The 13,095-nt window shown below is 48.6% G+C and overlaps 1 protein-coding gene and 1 long non-coding RNA gene across 2 annotated transcripts; both read left to right on the forward strand.

Annotated features, from left to right (window-relative positions):
• Positions 1-390: 390 nt before the first annotated feature.
• On the forward strand, positions 391-4,405 carry LOC121168032 (UL16-binding protein 2-like; the record flags this gene model as incomplete). Its single annotated transcript, XM_040997794.1, has 3 exons — positions 391-593; positions 3,800-4,060; positions 4,275-4,405. Coding segments are annotated over exons 1-3 (468 nt in total), but the record flags the coding sequence as incomplete, so codon positions are not given.
• A 52-nt stretch (positions 4,406-4,457) lies between these two features.
• LOC121168031 lies at positions 4,458-6,749 on the forward strand. The gene is made up of 3 exons (XR_005885677.1): positions 4,458-4,547; positions 5,007-5,443; positions 5,788-6,749. It is a non-coding gene; the product is annotated as an uncharacterized LOC121168031 (long non-coding RNA).
• Positions 6,750-13,095: the final 6,346 nt, after the last annotated feature.

Genomic DNA, 13,095 nt, shown 5'->3' on the forward strand with positions numbered 1-13,095 from the left:
GGCAGAAAATGCCTAGGTTCTTCACTGCCATGGCTTTCAGAGTAAGAGCAACAGGCTGACCAAAGCCATCTCTGGGGAGGTGATGGGAGAACTGTGGCTTTTCCCGCGGCAGAAGCGTGGCAGCAGCACTCCTCAGATGCCAGCAGTCCCTGGTGCTCCATTGGCATGGGGAGCACAGAGAGCCCGGGCGGAGCTGGGGGGCGGAGTTCTCCCCGAGATCCCACACAGGGGACCAGGATAAGTCAGAAGAAAAAAAGAGAAAGAAAAGACCAAATAAGCATGTTGGTGAAGCACACGCTTAAGGAAATATGGCAGGTGGCTACGTGGCAGTAGATCTCCACAGGAAGCGGGGGGCGGGGCGGGATCCTCAGCTGATGAGTCAATCCCCCCCCCCCCTTTGCATAAAAGCGCCCGCGGATTCTGAGATTGTGACAGGACGGAGGGCCTGCAGAGCCAGACTGTTGGAATCCTGTCAGCCCTGGAGTGCGCAGCTGGCCACACTCAGGACACAGGTCGGATGGAGCTGACTCCCTACTTGCCTCACTTGCTGGCCGTTCTGCTGTTGCGGGCCGTGGTTCAGTCGCTAGGGGCCGGTGAGTACTTCGGAGCACCGGCACAGGGCCAGAGTGAGAACGCAGGGACGGGGAGCCTCCTCTCATGGTGGGGCTTTCCAAAGGCTGCTTAACACCCCACCCCGACCCAAGGCTGGCCAAAGGCCCCCTTCCCACCGGAACAGGGAACAGGGGAGCTGGGATTCTTCTGGGACCCACCCCACACCATCCCTGGGGAGTGAGCTTGGGAGCGGAGGCAGGGTGTGGCGCAGCCTGGGAGTGCTGGTTGACACCTAGTCGTCCCTGGTCCACAACTGCTATATCTGAAAAATCTGTTGGGCTTTTCGTTAGTTTAATGTAGAAATAAAAAGCGGGGACTCAGGTACAGAGAAGTTGTATTTGCAAAGTGATCAGCCGAACTTGGAAAGAAGAGGGAAGGGGAAAGCACCTTAAGAGGCTCTTCAGACTGTCAGCCAGTGGACTCTGAATAGGTCTCATTGCGGTTGGGACGGTGAGATTGGCAGCAATCCAGAACTGATAACTGTTTGAGCAGGACCCTTGGAGCGCGCCTCATGTTGGGGATCGGGGATGGATGGGAGGTTGGGTGGGGCTTTTCCCTTTGTTACTCCCCTAACCCCAGATACAGGGCAAAATGATTATAATAGTGTGGAAACAATTATATTACCCACTTTCACCCTGTAGCCCTTGACTCTTTGTACCCTAATCAATGAAGATTATTTAAAAAACAAAAGAAGATATTTACCTAGGTAGCAAAAAGAGGCTCTTCAAAGAAGAGAGACACCTAAGGTTTGAGGAAGGGTCTGGGATTTCAGCATTCCCCATGCCTCTTGTCTGGTAGGAATCTGCACGGAAGTCTTTCCACTGCCTTTTTTTTTTTTTTTAATCCACGGACTTTTAACCAGTGAGGAAATGGCTGGGCCGTTTTTGTGCCACCCATTTGAAGATGTGGTCAAGATTTTAGTAGACTTGGGTGGTCTCATCTCCACCTGCAGTTCAAGCCCCCCAGTGTCTCCACACTTCCCTGTCCCTCTCCTTCCACTTCACTGCCCCCCTTAACCACATCGCTTCCTGAGCTACAGTGGCTCCCTCCCTCACTCCTTGAGTCTTTTTGTATTTTTTATCATTTGATGATATAGTTCCATAGGCTCCTGGGATTTCCCTTAACCCCTCCCCAGGTCCCCCCGACCACACACACACCTAGTTCTTCTATATCATTACTAAAGTATAGTTCTTCATACACAGTCATACGTCCATCCTTGTGGGCATGGACAATGTTAGAGAGTCCAGCATCCTACTGTCAAGATATAGTAAACTGTCCACCTTTTTCTGGAAGTAGAAATGCATACTACATTGTATCCTCACATCTGGATATGTTAGTCTCCATTTCATAGTTACTGTACATCCCCTTAAATGAAAAGTCACAATACAAAATCAACAATAGGAAGAAAAATAGAAATTTACAATGCCATGAAGTTAAATAACATGTTACTAGATATGACCGTCTCCATCACACAGCTATTACATGTCCCTTTAAGTGAGCCTGAGCATGTTTCATGTGTCTGTTTGCCATTATTCTTCCTTCATTTTGCTTTTCTTTTTCTGGGTAACCAGTCTGTGTCTTTGTATTGGATCATGAGATCCACTTCCCTTCAGAGTTCCAGTTCTTAGTATACGTGCTGCCGAAGTGAGCATACCTTCAAAGTTATTACTGATAAATATCAACTTGATCCTGCTACTTTCCCATAAATATTCACATTATTTGTTTTGGATTGCCTTTGTACTTTGAGTGGATGTTGTGCCTTCACTCTGTGTCCTTATGATGACTATTATTCTATTTCTGTGTGTAACATGGCCTTAAGTATCATGTGCAAAGCTGGTGAATGGTGACAGGATATTTCAATTTTTGTTTGTTTTGGAAGGTATTTTGTGTACATTCATAAATGAGAACTTTGCTGAAACAGCATTCTGGGTTGACAGGTTTTTTTAGGTTTATTTTTTTGAAAAATCAGAATTACACTTGGAAGGGAGAGAGAAGGAGGGGGAGGGATGAAGAGAAGGAGGGGGAAGAGCAAGAGAGGAAGCAAGCAAGAGAGAAAAAGAGAGAGAAAGAGTGAGTAAGAGAGAGAGTTTGTCCTCCATTAGTTAGTTCATTCCACAAGTGGTCACATGGCTGGGGCTGTGCTAGTCAAAAGGCAGGAGCTGGGAGCTTCTTCTGGATCTGGTCCATGGGTGTACATGCCCTAGCAGTTGGACCATCTGCTGCTGTCTTCCCAGGCGTACTATCAGGGACCTGTATCAGACAGAAAACAGCCCTCCAGATCAAGGCAGTGAACTAGGTTGCCTTGCAATAATGAAGTGCTGCAGTGCTGGGAACAAAGCAGCCAGAAGCTGGTGGGTATTCTGGGCCTGGTTAATGCCCAATTAGTTTTAAATATTCCAGTGTGCCAGCATAGCTGCTCTTTCCTTCCTCCCTCTCCCCCCCCCCCCGCACCTTTTCTCCCTCCTTTCCTCCTTTCCTTCCTTTCTTGTTTTCTGTTGTTTTGGGGGTTATTTTGCTCTTGTTTTGCTACTTCCTTCAGATATACACTTAGCTCATTTATCTGGTGTCTTTCTTGTTTCCTGATGTACGTCCTCTTCCTGGAGTGTACTGTACTTCCCTTTGGGGTTCCATGTAGGTGCCTGTGAGAGTCTGTCTCTTGTCACTCTTGCCTCTAGAAAGCTTCCCGGCTGACTGATCTGCTCTGATCTCCCACTGCCCCTGACATACCCTGGAACCTTGTTTCTGGAATTCTCATTCTCTGATCCACACCTGTCTTTGCCTTTGCTCTGCATCTTGGAGTCTGCTCTGCCGAATGCTCCCAGGAGAAAGAGGCTGCCAAAGGGTCTTTCCAGAACACCCCTGTGCTGTCAGCTTTCATCCACGTGGTCTCTTTCAGGCTTGCTGTTCAGATGGAGTGTGAACGTGCACAATGTGTATGTTTGGACAAAGCTTCTGTCCGCAGCTTCCTGGTTCCAGGTGATCCTGTGTACCTCATAGAACCAGAATGAATTACAAGGAACACATGAGTGAGGAAGTCAGGAGTCAGGGATGCAGGTGCCATGGCCGGGAGGTGATCTCCCTGATTCCCAACCCTTCATGGGCTCCTTAGTGTCCTAGAACTGGAGGAAGGAATGTCTGTGAGTCGTTTTTCTTGTCATCAGTGTTACTTGCATTTTTTCCTTCACAGATGCTCATTCTCTTTGCCATTACTTCACTGTCAACACCACAGCCCGACCTGGCCAACCAGTGTGTGATGTCCAAGGTCTTATAGATGGGAACATCTTTCTAACCAGTGACTGTGATAAAACCAAATGTATTATTCTCCCTGGGAATGAAACACATATCCCTGACAATGAAGAAAAAGAAATGAAGGAAATATTCAAAGATGTGGCAGACACCCTCATACAACAGCTGTCTGAGATGAACCTGGCAGATTACACAAGCAGGGGTGAGTGGCAAAGACCAGGGTGTTGTGAAACCAGGGACTCAGGATTCTCATGGGCAGAACTGGACTGTGGTCTTCCTTTAGAGGTGTAGAGTGGGGCAGAACCGGGAGGACAGTCAGGGCCAGGAGCAAAGGAGGGAATGGGGGCAGAGGATAGCAGATGTGGACAAGGGCTTGTCCAGACTAACCTTGGCTGATCTCTTCCCCATGAGGACAGATGCCCTCAGCCTGCAGGCAAGGATGTGCTGTGAGCGTGATGCCACTGGCCGCAAAAATGGTTCCTGGGTGTTCAGCATCGGTGGACAGAAATCTGTCCTGCTTGAGTCGCACGACAAAGAATGGAAAAAGCTTCATCCTAGAGCCAGAAGGCTGAAGACATGGGAGAGTGACAGGGACACTGTGGAATTTTTCTGCAAAGTGTCAATGGGAGATTGTCAGAGCTGGCTTGAGAACTTCTTGCTGAACAGGAAGGAAATGCTGGAGACCACAGGTAAGAGCAAGAGCTTTGGGAACAATTGTGTGTACAAGTGTGTGTATGTGTGCACACGTGTGTGATATGAATGTGGCTGCTGTGTGCATGTGTGGGTAGGAGTATATGTGTGAGTGTGGATTCTGTGTATGTGTGTGTGTGTGTGTGTGTGTGTGTGTGTGTTATGAGTCTGGGTTTTATGTGCATGACTGGGTGTGAGTGTGCATGTGTGAGTGTGTTGTGCTTGTGTGTGCATATGTGAATGTGTGTCTGAGAGTGATCCGGCCTGGAGCTTTCTCCCCAGAACAACAGCAGAGTCCAGCCCAGTGTCCTCCCTGCATCTCCTCCCACCTCTGCTTTTCCTCTGCATTGTCTCTTCCTCAGGGCATGGATTTTACTCCACTCTCCCTGCCTCTTCTCCAGCCTTCTAGCTGAGGCAGTCCTTGTGTCTAGACCTCCTTCCCTGTGCTCTCTTCCTAGAATCACGCTCTTCCTGTTTTGCCTGCACTCTGTCTTGGATCCTGCAGAACCAATCTAGACTGCTGTGACCCATCTCACCCACCACCTGGTCCCTCTTCTCGTCTTGGACAGCGAGAGTATCATCTATCTGGACAACCTGGCTCCCCTATCTGGCAGATCGTTCCCTGGGGTAGGACATATCCTCCCTCCCTGCTACCTGAGAGCCTGTCACAGTGACCAGCATGGAATGGGAGGCAGTTGTATGCCTGGCCACATTGCCCGACAGCAGAAAGTGGAAGCTTTCTGGATTCAGGAATCTGTATATTGGCCATAACTGTTTTGCTTGCGTTTCAGCACCACCGGCCATGACCCTAGAAGCATCACGCTCTAAAGTGACAGTCCTCAGGCCCAGGCTCTCGACCCTCCTGCTCCTCATTGGCTTAGTTCTGCTTTGGCCTGTAAGTGGACCCTTGAAGCACAACTGGTATTGAGGGCAGCATTGTGAGGGAAGTGGGAGGCAGATGGGTGAGGTAGGAGAATGGGAAAGTGAATTCCCCAAGTCCATTCCCACCCTCTGGGCTGTCCCTTTTTATACTGGCCAGGAGCCAAGGAGAATGAGACCTTGTGGGACTCAGTAGGAAGTTTATCCCTGCCCACTGACTTCTCAGTATCTCCCCCAGGGCTCTTAGCATAATTAGTAAATACGCCCTGAGCACATGGTCTTGCAGGCCACAGTCCAACTGTCTACTATCTCAGATCCTTATCAGTTTATCTTCTGCTTGTTTCTGCCTTCATTCCTTAGGTGTTGACTCTAGCTTGATCCACACAGATAATGTAAGTTACAGCATGGAGTTTGGAAGAGCCTGAGTGATATGGGATAAAGATGAAGGCTAACACACGAGATTCTTCTTGAAAGCCACGTTTGCACAGATCATAGAGATTGTGGGACACTGCTGAGTCATCTCCACGCAACCAGACAACACAGCGTGTGCAGAACTTGGGGTGGGGGCAGACTTTCTTTCTTGGCTGGCTTGCTTTCTTTCCCTTGTTTCATTCCACCTTTCTTTGCAAATTTATGTACTTGAATATTAAGCAGTGAGAGAGGTGAGAGAGAGGGAAGAGAGAAGAGGAGATGAGAAAGAAGCAGAGAAACAGAGAGCTCTTTCATCTGCTGATTCAGTGGATGCAACACCTGCATCTGGACCAGACCCACACCAGCAGTAGGAACTCCATTGGAGTCTACCATGTAGGTGGCGCCTACTTGAGCCTTCCTCCACTACCTTCCCAGTTGTGGAGCACCTAGACTTGAACTTGCACTCACACATGTGATGGCAATGCAATAAGCAGTGGCTTAACCCACTGCACCACAAAGCCAGCCCCAAGAAAGCAATTTTCCTTTGACGTGCTAGGATCAGGATTAATACAGAATTATTCAGAAGTATTAGATAATGTATTATAAGAGAATAATCAGATAGCTAGTGAGGAAGATTCAGAGATTGCTTATAGAGAGATCTGTTAGTAAATGAAGCTGCTGCAGGTGAATATTTATATACTGATTTATGTATTTATATGATAAAGTAATTATATAACTTTTTAACTTAATTTATTCTTTTTAGAAAGACAGATTGACAGAGAGTACGATCTTCCATCTGCTGGTGAAGAACCTAGGTGTTTTCTGCTTTTGTGATTTCTGCCTTACTTGCTTGGGTGGGTACTGAATGAATGCCAGGCCTGGCAGTCTACATGAAACCAGCAGGACATTCCGCATTTCTGGGTTGGGGGGAGGTAGCAGGGAGACCTAGGTTAACCTGAATAAACTGTTCTTCATGAGTTAGCATTGACTTCTGACTCGATGTTTTTCTGGGGATCTCAAAATCCGGTACAATACTGGCTACTCCCCAAATAGCCATTGGCCAGAGCTGAGCTGATCTGAAACAAGGATCCAGGAACCTCAGCATCTCCCATTTGAGTGTAGGGTTCCAAAGTCTTGGGTCATCCTCCACTGCTTTCCCAGGTAATCAGCAGGGACCTGGAAGGGAAGTAGAGTGGATGGGACACAAACTACCATCAATAGCAAATGCTAGAGTTTGCAGGCAGATGGTTAGTCAATTAAGCTATTGTACTCTCCCATCTCAGCAATATTTAAGATATATCATCTGCTCAGTAAAACATGTTTACAAAAATGTTTGTGGTGTGTATAGTAAATTCAATATCCTATGAGTAATGGAGGTCATGTTTTTGAACAACACTTGATTATAAGAGAAATTTTGTTATACATAAAATGAGGACAGGGTCTGGGCTGTGGCAGATAGGACTTAACCCCAGCACCCACTGGTGCTCATGAGAACGAGGGTGGGGATAGAATAAGTTGGGATATGTCTCAACACACACTGAACCACGCAAGTGCTGTGTCTGTATTGGACCAGGTATGGCTGGGCTAAAGCACCCAACAACAAGAACAGCAATGGGTGTGGTCCAGTTGGGCAAGGCCACTGTACCTGCCAGGACAAGAGGAGGACTAAGTCAGGCTGGGCCACAGACCTACCAGTGTGCATGAGATCTCCCGCTGGAGGAGACCTGATAGAAGGGTTTGGGGAACTGCTTTTTCAGGATGCAGTGCAAAACCTGAGTAAGTGTAGATTTGTTGGGCTTTGCTACAGCATCAATTGGCAAGTACTGGGCCTGGAAGCAAATCTTGTCAAGCTAGACTGCAGAAGTACCTGGAGAGTGCAAGATGAAGGACTGGGAATGGGTCAAGTAGGAAAACTGTGGACACCTCTCTGATGTGCTGCAACTCCCACTCGTGAGCATGAGCACCTGGAGGTCGACCTTGCTAGACAGGCAGTGACAGCAGTTGGCATGAGTGTGGGCTGGATAGTGAGGCCAGTTGGGTTGAGTTAGGTTTTAAATTCATTTGACATTTATGACAGCTGAATGGGATGTGGGGTAGCCTGGACCAATCTGTTGCACATACTGGCAAGCACAGGTGATGGCTCCCCAGGGCACTGGAGGCTAGGGGCGGGTCTGCCCCGCCCCCACAAGAGGAGGGGCCACAGGAGCCGGTTACGTCACCTACCTGGCGGGATTCCAGTTGACCAATGGCACACCTGAATGGACATTCCTTGCATAGTTGGGACATGGACAGCCCCTTTGCCCTCCCACATGTGTAGATGGGTATAAAACTCCCAGACACGTATCTCAGACGCCCTTTTCGCTTCCCCCTTTCTTCCCCTCTGCGCGAATGGGGCCCAGGAGCGGATTTTCCAATAAAGCTTCCATCTCAACTCTGAACAACTTGTCGATATTATTTCACCAAGCAGGCGGTCGGTCGGTGGACATTATCTAACATTTGGTGCCGAACCCGGGAAGGGATGCGTGGGCTCCCTAAACTGGTTGAGCTCCCCCCTTCCTCTCTCCACCTCTAAGCCGCCAGCCCCAAGGCCTTTGCCGGCTGCGAAGCGACAGACGTGAGGTAAGCCCCTCCGCCCTGCTCCTCCTGTCCTGAAAAGTATTCCCTAACCTCCTGCAGACCCCCCAAATCGTGTACACGTGGTCTGCCTGTCCTGAGCCCTCAGCGAGACGGGGGACGCCCTGGTCGTTGACCGGCTCCCACCAATCCAGGGCCCTCAGAGGGGCGTGAGACGTCCCCCCTACTGACTGGCCCTCCTTAACGGGAACCAGGTTCCCCTCTAGTCTGAATTTCAAAGCGGGGACGCCTTCTTTGTGTTTAGATTAGCCGCGAGATACTTTATCGGGACAGGACGGGCAACAAAATGTCCTGAGCCCATGGCCCCCAACCCCCTTAAGCTGTTTATTGGCCAATTTTAAAACCATGGGTCTGGGCCAGGACTTACGCAGAAAACGCCTTGTCCATTTTTCAACCGTGGCCTGGCCACAGTACGTGTTGGAAAAGGCTCCAAATGGCCAGCGGAAGGCACGTTTGATTTTCAGATCCTCACGGAATTGGGTAATTTCTGTCGTCGCGAGGGTAAATGGTCTTAAGTTTGTTATGTGGAAGCTTTTTGGAAACTCCGTTCCTGCCCTTCCCTATGTTCCTCCTGTTCCACGACTCAGATTCTCCTGGCCAAGGCTAAGCTCTCCCACTCTCCTAAGGATCTCTTAGACTTTTCACCTAACCATTACCTTTTCCGAGCCACCAGAACTTTTAGGACTCAACCCAGCCCCCACTTCTTCCCCACCTCCTTCTCTGCCAGCCTCTTTACCTGCACTTTCGTCTCTCTCGGAGCCTTTGGCCCATCCACCTTGTACGTTACTCCTCCAGTCCCTGTGCTATGTTCCCCAAGGTCACCTCCTCTTTGGTCACCTCTTCTATGCTCTCAGTCCTTCTGTCATGTTTCCAGACTCCTTCACTTCCTGAGTAGCCACTGGATTCCAGTGTCACTTTTGCTTCACCTTCTGTTTCTTTGCTATGTTCCCACCCCTCCCTTATTCTATCTACTCCCATATCTTGCCCCACCTAGCTCCACCTAACCCCATCATTCTCTTTGTTCCTCCTTTTTCCCTCTGTGTGGACATCCTTGCTGCACAGAAGGTCCCTATCCTTGCCCAAGGACCTCTCTGACCTCTACCTTACATTTCCCCCAGTTTGCTCTCCCCCACTCAGAACCTTCCTCCTTCGGATCCTTCACTTCCTGCGCAGGTACCATGTTCCCAAGCCCCCCTCCACTTCCTGCTCTGACGCCATCTTCCCAGCTCCCCTCCCCCTCCTCCATGTGGCAGGATCCCATCCACCATCTTGCCTTTCTCCTCCACCTGATGGGACCCTGTCCACCATCTTGCCTTCCTCCATGTGGCAGGATCCCATCCACCATCTTGCCTTTCTCCTCCACCTGATGGGACCCTGTCCACCATCTTGCCTTCCTTCATGTGGCAGGACCCTATCTGCCATCTTGCCTTTCTCCATTCTCACCCTCAACCTAACCTGCTCTCCCTCTTTGATTCTTCTGACTTAACCCCAATAATGCCTGATTCCCTGCTGCTGCTGCAGCAACTGCTTTTAACTCTTTTTTTTTCCTTTCGTCATCCCCACCCCCACCCCTTATGGGTGGGATAAGAAGATAAGCTAATTAACATCTACCAAAAGAACAAAACTGTAATTTGCTAAGTTTTTCTGTAACTTAACATTTGTATATCAAAATAATCCAGTATAGAGTTGCTCTAATCCACTGCTAAGTTATTCCAAGCCATGAGGTAAACCCATGTGTTCTTACCAATTGTTTTACAGAGTATTTCCAGGTTAAAACATGTCGTAGAAGGAATGGGAAGTCATGAAAGTTTTGAGAGGAATACATCTTGTATGGTTTATGTGCAATGTAATTTATCATTGTCCTTTAAAATTGCCTATAGCATTTTTCTAAATATTTATCACTGATATTATTGCTTTTTCTAATGTGCAAATTAAGCTAATTGTAAACCTGTGCTTGTTTCAAATTTGTAGCCGACATCAGACCTTTGGCAAATGCTTTCTAGAACTTCTATTTGAGAGTTTTTACTTGATGGTAATTAATCTGATGCTTCCAACTACTTTCTTCATCTCTCTCTCTCTCTCTCTCTCTGACACTGAGGGACTCAGGCTGCACAGTTTGATTTCCAGACCCTTTATAGGGATGGCTAACTTGTCAGACCAAGCAGCCTAATTATCTTCTCGTAGGCATTACCCTAAAACTATCAGGACTATGCCTGTAACTACAGATTCCTAGATCAGCCCATTAAGGCATTCAGGGATAGAATTGAGCATCCCTTTGGCTGACATCCCGTGGTTGCCTCTGTGGCCCACTTTAACCAGGGCCCAGAGGAAGAGTAGTGAGCTAGGCATCAGGAGGCTCATTAATGCGGCTTTATACAGTAACCTGTTCTCTAGGAGACCCAGTAAGGCTAGTCTACCCTCAAGTAGCACCTGCTTGTGATATGGGAAGCCAGAATATTGGGCAGCCAGCTGCAGTGATAGAAGTGGCTTTCAAAGAGTCTTGTTAGCTCTGCCAAGAGCCAGGCCACTAGAAATGGGACTGCCCTGGGGGTCAAAGTATTCCTGGGTCAGAACCATGGTGGGCCACAAGCTAGAAAGCCCTTCACTCTGCCCAGCTCCCAAAGCATCCGTCGCTATGGAGGGATGGCCTGGGGTCAGCAACATCACAGGTAAAGCTGTATATTCTGTCCAGAGACACCATCTGTTCTATACCAGCCTCTCTTTCAGGCCGGCTCTCCTCTCTGTCCAGCCAGGTAATGGGAGTCAATGGGATGTCTCCACAGTTTCACACTTCCTTTATGATGTCTCTTCCAGTACTCCATGTGAAGAGATGGATGGTCCTGACCGTACCTGAAACTCCAGAGTTCATGTATGTAAGACCTTAGAAACGGTTTTTACTAGATAGCACTGTAACCTTGAAGGCCACTGCCTACTGGAGCCCTGGCCTTACCATAGGCCCTGACTTAGCTCCTGCTAGCAGCCAGAGTCCCCATGAGCAGAGGGAGGGAAAGAATACAAGATTAGAAGCAGGCCAGACTATACATCCTGTCTTGTTTCTCAAGGTCTCACTAGATAATCTTAACCAGCTGTCATACATGTTCCTGCCTAAGCCTCCCCACTAATTCCATACAACATAAACCCGCGATATCGGGGCTGAGTAAAAGTGTTCCCAGTTCTTTGCCTAAGTCAAATGGACTCTCCATCCAAGAATGGCCAGAATGTGGAATCTGCACAGAAGGTCAACACCTGCCGTGATGATCCATGCATCACCATAGAAGCACCCCAAAGAAGCTCCTCAAGACCAACCCTCAGAGACTACATATTCCAGTGAGCTTCAGGAGGAAATCAAGCCATCATTTTGATAAGTAACCCCTCCCTCCATTCCTGTGTCATCCACTCAAATGTATAAATTTCTTCTAACCAAATCATTAACCAGTTCTTTTGCAGGGCTAGGAGCCTGCCATTCCTCCCCAATATGTAACAGAAAGGAAAAATGTGAGTGATTCCAACATCCCAACCTGGACCCTGGCACCGCTTCCTGCTTCCCCTTTCCCACAGCTTGCAGAATTTGTGCTGTTCCGGTTATGCACCAATGAGATGTAACTACGAGTCTTTCCTGAGAACTTCACCCACCGTCCTCTCCCCTTAACACTTTCCTCAACTTCCAAACTCTCACTCTTGCCAGCCGGTCCTCGATTCTCACTTCTTACCTAGGGAAGGCTTGCTGTACCAGCCTCTACAGTCTCCTGACCTCACTCTTTAGTGGCTGGTAGCTCGGTTTCCAACCTGCATGGTTGCACCATGCAGCCTATGTGGTACTCATTCCTGAGTCCATCCTAGAGGCCAATTACCTCCCCATTCTGCCATCTGGCAGGAGAGGGAATCCCTTACCACCAAAGGGATGCCCATCACCAATGCCTCATTCACTAACTCCTCCTGCCTAATGTTTTCCACTGTTTTTCCTCAAGGAGCCCTTAAGCTCAGGTTGCCTACTCACCAGCTGCAAGGACATGAACCAGATGAGAATTGGCAGATCGATTTCACCCATGTGCTCGCCCACAAAAGCTTCTCTGAGACCACGTCGACTGCTATCTTCTAGACCCGGCTGCTACCACACCATCAGACCCCGATGCCTCTCTTCTCTAGCCTGGTGACCTGGTCCTCCTCAAGACCCTCTCCACCCACGCTCACTCCAACCTCAGTGGACCAGACCTCACTTCGTGACCCTGACCATGCCTGTGGCTGCCAAACTCCTTGATCACATTTCCTGGTATCATATTTCTCACCTCAAACATTTTAGTGCTTGTACCAAGGATAAATTGTCTGCCACTTCTTTGACCCACCAACTCTCCTGACTACCTCACTCCTCTCTTACTCTTCTGGACAACAGCTAACCCCTTCCTCTTCATTTCAGCTGGATTTGCCTCATTAGTGTATTGCAACCCATGCCACTGTCAAGGGCACATGTCTAGCCCACCTCTTAACAAATGTTATTATTCCAAACAGCTGTGTCGCACTGGGAAACCTCATATATTGCAAGGTGTCTGGGATCTCCATTCTGCTGGCCAGCCCCTGCCCCATGTCTAAACATGGCTCAATGTAATTGTCTTGCTTCCAGCACCA

This window comes from Ochotona curzoniae, unplaced genomic scaffold (assembly GCF_017591425.1).
Source record: "Ochotona curzoniae isolate NIBS_2020 unplaced genomic scaffold, NIBS_Ocur_1.0 patch45, whole genome shotgun sequence".
Taxonomy (NCBI): domain Eukaryota; kingdom Metazoa; phylum Chordata; class Mammalia; order Lagomorpha; family Ochotonidae; genus Ochotona; species Ochotona curzoniae.